This window comes from Acanthisitta chloris, unplaced genomic scaffold (assembly GCF_000695815.1).
Source record: "Acanthisitta chloris isolate BGI_N310 unplaced genomic scaffold, ASM69581v1 scaffold23165, whole genome shotgun sequence".
NCBI lineage: Eukaryota > Metazoa > Chordata > Aves > Passeriformes > Acanthisittidae > Acanthisitta > Acanthisitta chloris.
Window position 1 is genome coordinate 9,945 of NW_008673436.1, and position 10,435 is coordinate 20,379.

At 57.7% G+C, this 10,435-nt stretch overlaps 1 protein-coding gene across 1 annotated transcript; it reads left to right on the forward strand.

The window, feature by feature from the left end:
* Positions 1–2,908: 2,908 nt before the first annotated feature.
* Positions 2,909–10,402, forward strand: DDR2 (discoidin domain receptor tyrosine kinase 2; the record flags this gene model as incomplete). Its single annotated transcript, XM_009074976.1, has 15 exons — positions 2,909–2,996; positions 4,838–4,940; positions 5,060–5,291; positions 5,375–5,522; positions 5,664–5,769; positions 6,137–6,320; positions 6,392–6,635; positions 6,757–6,819; positions 6,960–7,090; positions 7,579–7,789; positions 8,294–8,517; positions 8,633–8,769; positions 9,164–9,355; positions 9,498–9,732; positions 10,253–10,402. Coding segments are annotated over exons 1-15 (2,448 nt in total), but the record flags the coding sequence as incomplete, so codon positions are not given.
* Positions 10,403–10,435: the final 33 nt, after the last annotated feature.

Here is a 10,435-nt window from a genome sequence, read left to right on the forward strand (position 1 = left end):
CCAGCCAGCCCGTGGCTGAGGAGGTGCTTGCTGCTGCAGAAAATGGGGCTGCATCCAGCCCAGAGAAGGTCTAAAATGGCATTTTTGGAAGGAAGGAGGACTACGGGTCCCGGCATGCTGCACTGTGCTCCCGCCAAGGCTGCGCCGGCGGCACAGCATGCTGGGGGCTGTAGTGTCAGCTGGGGCAGAGAGCCTGAACCCCCTTACCAAAACAACACATGCCTTGGCCTGGGGTCACAGGGAGTGTCTCAAGACTTGGGGACGTTCCCTGAGCGTCGCCTTGGTGTGTCTCACCTGCCTGTGCCATCCCAGTGAGAGGGGAGACCCTGCCCTGTGTGAGGACGGGGGCTCTGCAACAGGAGCCCAAGCAGCACTGGGAGACCCACGTCTGGGTCCATCCATCCAGCTTCCTCCCCATGGATGATGCTCGTACAGTTCTGGCAAGGGCAGAGGTGCCCACCTGGGAAGCAAACTGGAGATCTAACCAGCCAGCACAGGCTGGGGGCAAGAGGGACCATGGGTCAGGTAGGGTTTGTCTCTTAACAAATGTGGATTTTTTTCTCCCCAGTAATTTTCCCTGGTGTTTTCAGTAGCATAATAAAGGAAGGAAATAAAAAGGGAAAACAAAACCAAAAAAAAAAAGCAGTGGCTAAGGCAAATTCAAAGCACAGCAATGCCAGGGAGGAGCTCCAAAAACTCTCTGCACTAAAACTTTCCAGTGATTGAAAATTTTCGGCAAACATTTTCAGTCAAAACGTTGTAAAGTCATCCCTTCTGCAGGGCTGGTGGAACAAAAAATTATTTCCAGCTGGGCTGCCAATACTGCTCAGCAGGTCTGACCGCGTGTCCCTTAGCCCCCAGCCTCAGTTCCTGAGTCACCCTCTCCCCTCTGTCCCCCAGCCCCACTCCCCTGAGCAGCAATGAGCACTTCCCAACAGCTATGTAGGGATGATTTCCCTATATTAGACAAAATGTAAATGTATTCCCTGCAGGAGATTACAGCATCTGGTATCCTGATGCTTAAAGAGTTTACTCAGCCTGAAAGAATAGTGGGGGGAAAAATATCCCTGGATGTTTTTTGGAATGCAGAAGGAAATTGAGAATTTAATGTTGAGGTACTGGCCATCATCAAACACAGGAGCCTTCTGCATGCCTCTCGGCCATGCAGTCCAAATTCTCAGTTGCAGCTGAGTTAGTTGCAACTAGCTAAACTTTCCCAGCTGGAAATAGAAAAAAAAGAGCAAAGACATAAGTACTTTTCAAAAAAACCCAAAAAATTTGAAAAAAGGAGGGAAAGTCACCCCAAGTGCAGATGTTTGTTTGTGCCTCCTGCAGGGCTCATAGTGTTTAGCCCCCAGGAATCCAGCCCTGTGCTGTGAGGTGCAGAGAGCCTCTAGCAGGGTCTGGGGGGCAGCTCCCAGGGTTTTACACTCCCTTTGGGTGCCAGTGTGGTCACAGCAAGCCCCTGTCTTGCTCCTGACATGCCAAACTCTGGTTTGGCGGTGACCAGGGCTGTATCCAGCACCTCCCAGCTGGGCTGTGTGGGTTGGGGGCATCTGGTTTGAGGTGGGTTTGGGCTTTTTATATGTGCAGACAATGCTGTGGATACCTGCATGGGGCAGATGTATGTAGGGACACAGCCAAACACCCACCTGAGGGGTCGTTGGTGTTGGGCTAGCTCGAGGATGTGCCAGCCCAGGCCAGACATCCCTGGTGTGGTGGGACTTGACTGGGGTTTACCCCAGCAGAGGAGTCCCAGTTGGCCAGGAGCTGAGGTCCCTTTAACCCCTAGGTTAGCAAGTTGTTCTTTCAAAGGTTAATGTGCACATAAACTAGATTAAAATAGCCTTTCTTAATAAAATCAGGACTAATCTCTGCATGTGATGCTTGTGTGAAGTGCCCCCTTGGCAAACCAGGGGAGAGTGAGCCCATGAAGCCTGGGGCAGGGCTGGTGACGTTTAGGGGTGTCCCTGGTGCATCCCCCAGAGTGGTGCCAAGCCCCGTGGTGGTTCCTCAGAGGTGTGTGGGCACAGTGGGAGCTGCTTGGGCTCTGGGGTTTCCTGGCAGCTGAGAGCTGGACGGAGCCAGGGCGAGGGCTGTGGTGGCAGCACTGACACAGGGCAGGCACATCCTGAGGAGCATCCCCTTGTGCTGTGGGCTGTACCCTCCGAGGAGGAGCCCCACCAGCACCAGCCCTTTTAACCCCCTTGCTGCAGCCTAAGCCCCATTGCCAGGACCCCCAGGGCCCCTCCAGTCCCATCCCATGCTCCCCTGGAGGCAGCAGGTGCTAGCAGTTCTCCCATGCCCTCTGTCACCCCTCTCCGTGTCACTCGTTCCCTGGGATCCACTCTGCCATAGAGAGCTGTCACAATAAACACACTGCAAATCTCGGGCAATTATCTCCTCTCCTCTCTCCCAAGCCAGCAGGCAGGGAAACCGCCTGTTGCAACATGCTATTATTGTCTTATATGACGGGGTTGTGCAACTTCTTGCTTTCAAAGCTATCCAAGGGTGGGTGGCCCAGCCAGAGTCTTTCTGCCTGGTGGTGGAGCCAGGCGGCGCCGGCCCCGGGCACGGCCCAGGGATGTTCATGTGGGTCCAGCAGAGCCCCAGGAGGCTTCTGTGGGTCCTGTGGCCATGCCATGTGGCCATCTCCAGGGACGTGGCACACCATTGCTCCCAAGGGTGGTGCTGAAGGGCATGGGACACCAGGACCCCTTTCATTGCTATCACAAATGTGAGGCTTGGGGGTCTGCTCCTCCTCCGAGGCTGAGATGGGGACACAGGGGCTCGGGCAGGAGAAGTGCTCCCATCCTCAGCTGGCTGCCCCAAGCAGGGCTGGCATTTCCACAGGGTTCAGCTGCCTCAGCATGATGAGGTCTGGCTCTGTCTCCGCAGGACTGCCAACATGCTGGACAGCCCCAGACCAGCCCTGCTGCTGCTGCTGCTGCTGCTCCTGCACATCCCACGGGCTGTGAGAGCTCAGGTCAACCCTGGTAAGTGAGACAGGGACCAGGTGGCTGCACGTGCCATGAGGTATGTTTCCCTGGTTTATGCTCCTGCCAGGATGTCCAAGTTTGGTCTCACATCATCTCCACCAGCATTGGGAAGCAGTATGTTAGGGCTCCCCAAGCCTGTACCTGCCTGGGCACTCTGCTGTCCTGCACATGGCTGGGCCACCAGCAGTGACCTGGAGAGCACCACCGGGTGTCACAGCCCTGTCCTGCTGCTGGCAGCTGGGGGTGTGTTGGGTATGGGCAAGGCACCACAGCCAGAGCCCCAGGCTCCAGGTGGGGCTTTTTCCCATCAGGGGCTCATGAGCCTGCTCAGTTTTGAGGCTGCCAGGTGCCAGAGTATTGTTTTCTGCCACTACGTTGTGCTTTCTTTGGCGGTTTTGCAGCAAACCAAGGCTGGCTGTAGTGAAGTGGCTTGACTGGGTGTCTGGCTTCTGCTCAGAAACCACAACACTGTGCCGGCCGTCAGCAGGGGAAGTGTGTTTAGATGGCTGTTTCTGCAGGGCTCAGCCCTGTCCTGTGCTGCAGGGATGGACACAGCCCAGGATCCTTCAGTGTGCCGGGGTTTCCCTGGGGCAACCCTGTAACCAGTCCCTTCAAAGGCTTCTTCCATCTGTGGGAAGAGTTTGCTGGGTCTTCCGTAGAGGTTGCATGGTGCTTAGGGAGGCAATCTTGTTTCTCCTGCAGATATCTAGGGCTGGCAGCACTGGCTTTGCCTGGCCAGGATGGTTATTACCTAGGGCAAAGGAGCTGAGCTGTCTCTACATTTGGCAAGAATTAAATGGGAATTCAGTGCAGAGCATCACAAGTGGGAGAGCTGGAGACAAGAAGAGATGCTCCCACTGTGCCAATGCCCATGATGAAGATACGCTCATCTCTCTGATGCAGGAGATGGTCCCTGTGGCATGGTGTCCTGGAGACAGTGGCACACTGGGATGCAGATCCCTTGCCAGTGCAGTACCAGGCAAGCTGGAGGCCGTGGGGGTAGAAGGGGGCCCAGGCACAGCATCCTGCCTGGTCCCTGCCACCTCGATGCGGGTGTTTGCTCGGAGTGGCGTGTGGAGGGAGCACGGTGGGCTGGAGCCGGTGGCCAGACAGTAAACACAGCCAAACAAACCAGCCTTTCAGCAGCTCTCTTGGCAGCCAGGCGTGAAAAAATAACTCCTGGGAAGCAGTGTGGATGCGGTGCTGGGGGAGCCGCTGCCACTCGGGGCTGCAGCCTGCCTGCCACCCCGGGTACTTTTCCACTCACAGCTGGGGTGGGAGCAGGGCTGGTGGTGGGAGCTGAGGGGTCAGCAGGGAGGCCAAGTACCTGTCTTTGTCACTTGTTCCTCCCAGGCAGGTGGGGAGAGCAGCAGGGTAGCACAGCATAGCTGCTGTGGGTGAGATTTTCAGGCAGGTTGCCTCTGGAGCAAGCCCTCTGGGTTCCCACAGAACAAGGAGCATGGGGACAGCAGTGCCAGCTCACAGGCTCTCCACCACAGCTGAGACAGTTGCCAGCAAGGCTAGCGGGACCTCCAGGGACAGGACCTGGTGTGCCCATTGGCCTGTGGAGCGCTGCCTCCCCTTGCTCCTGCTTTGCGTCAGGTGGGTTGGCATCTGCTTCTGGCCAGCAGCTGCATTTGCTTGGGCAGGTGTCTGCCTCAGCAGGACTGTCCCATCCTGCTTTATCCTCTCTCTGTAAGCCAGAGGGATGGAGAGTGCTGGGGCTGCAGTGCTTGCGGCACAGTGGATGTGCTGCAGCCCATGCCATTTTCAGCACGCATCTCAGCTGGGGAGCCGAGGAGAGATGCCTGCTCAGTGCCCTGCTGGTCTCATTGCAGCGGTGTGCAGGTATCCCTTGGGAATGTCGGGTGGGCACATCCCTGATGAGGACATCTCAGCCTCCAGCCAGTGGTCTGAGTCCACAGCTGCCAAGTACGGACGGTGAGTGTGGGCACCCTCCTGCAACAGCTACAGCAGGGTCTGGGCTGCCACAGGGGGAAGAAGGGACACGGGGCTGGCTTCAGTCACCTGCAAACAGCTCCTGCACTCTGGGTTCGCAGCCTGGACTCAGAGGATGGCGATGGAGCCTGGTGCCCCGAGACTGCGGTAGAGCCGAATGACCTGAAGGAGTTCCTGCAGATCGACCTGCACGCTCTGCACTTCATCACACTGGTGGGCACCCAGGGGCGCCATGCTGAGGGCCACGGCAACGAGTTTGCCCCCATGTATAAGATCAACTACAGCAGGGATGGAACCCGCTGGATCTCTTGGAGGAACCGGCACGGGAAGCAGGTGAGGAGGCAGATGAGAGCTGCACTGGGTGGCAGGTGAGGAGGCTGCTCTTGCCAAACCCCACAGTGCTTCTCTCTCCACAGGTGCTGGATGGAAACACCAACCCCTACGACATTGTCCTCAAGGACCTGGAGCCACCCCTCATCGCCCGCTTTGTTCGCTTCATCCCCGTCACCGACCACTCCATGAGCGTCTGCCTGCGCGTGGAGCTGTACGGCTGCGTCTGGCTGGGTGGGTGGTGTGGCCCGTCCCCATGTCCCCAGAGCCGAGCTGTGGGCCTGGCCATCCCACTGGGGCTGTCTGTCCTCATGGGGGCTGGCAGTCCTCCAGGACAGGCAGGGTGCCTGTCTGCTCACCTTCCCCTCCCTGCAGATGGGCTGGTGTCCTACAATGCACCAGCTGGGCAGCAGCTCATCCTTCCTGGGGGCACCATAATCTACCTGAATGACTCGGTGTACGATGGGGCGTTCGGGTACAGGTGAGGACTGGGTGCTATGCTGGACAGGAGGGGATGGGGTTGTTTCTTCCCTGCGTTGGGAGGCTGATATGCTGATCCTCAGCAGAGCAAATACTTTGGTATCCTTGAATGGGGGACATGGCCAGCTTGGCGAGGCTGCACATCATGAGGGGGACAGCATGATGGGGAAAGCACCCCCAGCCCTTCCCTTGGTGTTATGCTACCTGCACTGCATGTTCAACACCCCCCAGGCTTTTCCAGAGAGAACATCAATAACAAAAACCCCTCCTGAGTGTCCATGGGGCTGTGAGGAGCTGCTGGGGCGTGCTGGTGGTGGCAGGTTTGTGGGGTTGGTGAGTCACACTCTCTCTCCCCTGGCACATGCCAGCATGACAGAGGGCCTGGGCCAGCTGACGGACGGGGTGTCGGGGCTGGATGACTTCACACAGACCCGCGAGTACCACGTCTGGCCGGGCTATGACTACGTTGGCTGGCGCAATGAGAGCACCACGGGTGGCTATGTGGAGATCACCTTCGAGTTTGACCGCATCAGGAACTTCACTGCCATGAAGGTCTGCACACCCCCCGCCCTGTCACCTGTCCCTGTCTGCCTCTGTGGCCACACTGACAGGCTGCCCCACAGGTCCACTGCAACAACATGTTTGCCAAAGGGGTGAAGATCTTCAAGGAGGTACAGTGCTACTTCCGTGCTGACACCAGTGAGTGGGAGCCCAGCACTGTCTCCTCGGTGCTGGTGCTGGATGATGTGAACCCCAGTGCCCGTTTTGTCACTGTGCCCCTGCTGCACCGCATGGCCAGCGCCATCAAGTGCCAGTACTACTTTGCTGACACCTGGATGATGTTCAGTGAGATCACCTTCCAGTCAGGTACCTGCTGCCATGAGCCCTCTGGGGATCAGACTCTGCTGGGTGGGGAGTTTGAAGGGGGAGTGGAGCTGTGGGACACCCACACCTCCCACTCTGATGCTCTCCTCTTCTCCCTTGCAAGATGCAGCCATGTACAACAACTCAGTGCCCCCTGCCAAAGCACCTGTGGTCCCCACCACTTATGGTAAGGCATTGAAAGCACATCACCTTGTGCTGGGTGGGAGATGTTCAGGGCAGGCTGTGCCCCATCTGACTGGAGAAAAGGTCAGGGGTTCTCCCCACACCTCAGTGTGACCAGTTCTTGCTGTCCCCTTCTCCTGCCAGACCCCACACTCAAGGTAGATGACAGCAACACACGCATCCTGATCGGGTGCCTGGTGGCGATCATCTTCATCCTGGTGGCCATCATTGTCATCATACTCTGGCGGCAGTTCTGGCAGAAGATGCTGGAGAAGGTGGGCAAGTGTGGGGTGGGTGGTGAGGTGCTCCAGGGTGGTGGGCTAATGATGGGCATGTTCTTCTGAAAGCTCAGCACAGAGAAAGCAGTTCCCATGATGCTCCAATCCCCTCTTTGGGAAGGTTGTGCTTTGCACCCATCTCACATGCAAACAGGTTTGGCTGAGCAGGGTGGTGAATTTGGGACCTGCCTGCTTGTCCACCCCTCTGTCCTGAAACTGGTCTGGGGAAGAGGAGCTCGGGGGTTCTCACCAGAGCCCTTGCCTAACTGAGTGCGGTCACAGAGGCAATGGAGCCAAACTCTCCTCCATAGAGGCAGACAAGAGAAAGGGAGAACATGAGGACAAATCCAGAAGGGTGCTGCAGCCCTGGGACAGGGCACCAGAGAAGAGGTCCGGGCACATGGGTACCCTGGAACATAAGAGATCCCTTCCTGCTGGTGCTGTGGGGATCCTCATCTCCCTCCTTCCTTTCCCCCCTCTCACAGGCATCGCGGAGGATGTTGGATGATGAAATGACCGTCAGCCTCTCCCTGCCCAGTGAATCCAGCATGTTCAACCACAACCGCTCGTCCTCCTCCAGTGAGCAGGAGTCCAGCTCCACCTATGACCGCATATTCCCCCTGGGACCTGACTACCAGGAGCCCTCCCGCCTGATCCGCAAGCTGCCTGAGTTCACCTCTGGGGAGGAGGACACGGGTGAGAGCCAGGACACCCTTGCATGCTCAGAACCATCTCTCATACACTGAGCTTGCTGCAGCCCCCTCTCCCCAGCCCCAGCTTTTGGCCAATCTCCAAACATTTTGGCCCTGAGGGGAGAGGTCACACAAGCTCCTGTGCATCCCACTTGGAGGTCGCACACAGCCTGTGGCCAAGAGCCATCACCAGTGTCCACCTCCAGACTGAGCTGTGTCCTACTACCATCCTTGGAATGCTCTGGCTTCTCTTTCGCAGTGATCTGGAGGTCAGACACTGATCTTTGCTCATCTGGTGCTTGTGGCTGGATTGGTGCATTTGCCAGTGATGGGGAAGGAGTGGAGCAGCCTGCAGTGCCTGCAGGAACCAGCTGTGCTGGGGCAGCACGGGGGCTCTGGGGAGAACGGGGATGGAGAAGCCAGTGACTGGAGTGTGAGTGGCTGCTGGGGAGCAGGGGGTGCAGGGCAGGACACCCACAGCAGGGCTGGCCCCACTGTCTCCCCACAGGCTGCAGTGGCCCCGTGAAGCCATCCCAGACCAGCATCCCCGAGGGTGTCCCACACTACGCTGAGGCTGACATCGTGAACCTGCAGGGCGTGACGGGTGGCAACACCTACTCTGTGCCAGCCCTCACCATGGACTTGCTCTCTGGCAAGGATGTGGCTGTTGAGGAGTTCCCCAGGAAGCTGCTGACCTTCAAGGAGAAGCTGGGGGAAGGCCAGTTTGGAGAGGTGAATGAGAGCTGGACCTGCTCCAAGCCAGGCTCGGGCAATGCTCTTCCCAGTTTGCAGGGGCTGGGAGAGAGTGTCAGGCAGCAGAGGTAATGGATGCCCCTTGCTAACCCAGGTTCATCTCTGTGAAGTGGAGGGGATGGAGAAGTTCACAGGGAAGGACTTTGCTCTGGAGGGCTTGGATGGCAGCTCAGATGGCCCTGTGCTGGTGGCTGTGAAGATGCTGCGAGCAGATGCCAATAAGAATGCCAGGTACAGGGCTGGGGGATGCACACACCCTAGCATTGCTCCCCATGTAGAGTCTCACCAGGAGAGCTGGTATGCTTGGAAAGCATCCCCTGACTCCAGCAGCCAGGTGCTTGATGCAGCTGCAAGGACCACACATCTGAGCTCTCTGGGGATTCTGGGCTGTCATGTGTCAGGATTCTTGGTCCTAACCAGCTCCCCAGTGCTTATGTACCTGCCTAGCCCACTCTGCAGCCCTGTTTGGATCAGCTGTGAGCCCCCTCTGTCCCAGAGGAAGGGATCTGTGGGTCCCCCACGAGGTTTGGGTAGGTGGGTGGGTGGCACACTTGCACAGTCTGTGCACACTTCCATGCCCCTCTGGGTCTGTCTATCCGATCTGTGTGGTTTCTGTTCCGGAAAGGAATGATTTTCTGAAGGAAATCAAGATCATGTCACGGCTGAAGGACCCCAACATCATCCGGCTGCTGGCGGTGTGCATCACGGATGACCCACTGTGCATGATCACCGAGTACATGGAGAATGGAGACCTCAACCAGTTCCTGTCCCGCCAGCAGGCAGGCAGTGCCCCCGCTGGCCACGCACCCACTGTCAGGTAATGCTGCCTGGGACAGGCAGGGGCAGGCAGTGCTGCTTGCTCTGGCACCCTGTCCAGCTGCGGGATGCCCCACTCGGGGCCGTGTACCCCCAGCTGCTGTCCTTCCTGGCACCTCAGCCTTCCCTTGTCCCCCCGGCAGCTACAGGGACCTGCGGTTCATGGCTACCCAAATTGCTTCTGGCATGAAATACCTCTCCTCCCTCAACTTTGTGCACCGAGACCTGGCCACACGCAACTGCCTGGTGGGGAAGCAGTACACCATCAAGATAGCTGACTTTGGCATGAGCAGGAATCTCTACAGTGGGGACTACTACCGCATCCAGGGACGGGCGGTGCTCCCCATCCGCTGGATGTCCTGGGAGAGCATCCTGCTGGTACACAGGGCTAGGGTCCTCTGAGGGATGCTGGCAGGGTTCTGGGGCTGCTCGCTGACTTGTTTCCTTAGGCTGGTGGGTGCAGAAGGGACGGGGAGGTCTCTGCTCCCCGCAGCTCAGATATGGGGTGAAGCATGCAGGGCAGGAGTTGTAGCAGCTTTTCAAGGCAGGGTGGGGGGAGTACAGTTAATTTTGGTGTCCCAGTGTGGGATGTCCTTTGAGCAGGATGCTTGGCATATTCTCCTGTCAGTGGTCAAATATGGAAGAGGGAGCCAGGCTTGCTTTTTACCTTTGCAGGGACTGGAGCCTTGGCAAACCTCAGCTCTCTGAGCAGTTGCTGCCAGCTGGACCAGGCTCTGGCCCTGGGCAAAGAGCAGGTCTGTGGGACCAAGCCCTACTCTGGGCTCAGACCTGGAAGCTGAAGCATGCAGAAAGGGATTTTGAACCCTGAGCACTAGTGCTTTATGGAGTTGGATGGGGTAATGCCCATGCCCAATCCCACTCTCCTCCCTCTGCCCAGGGCAAGTTCACGACAGCCAGTGATGTGTGGGCATTTGGTGTGACACTGTGGGAGACCTTCACGCTCTGCCGGGAGCAGCCCTATTCCCAGATGTCTGATGAGCAGGTCATTGAAAACACCGGCGAGTTCTTCCGGGACCAGGGCCGGCAGGTAGAAACTGGATGGGATGGGATGGGATGGGAT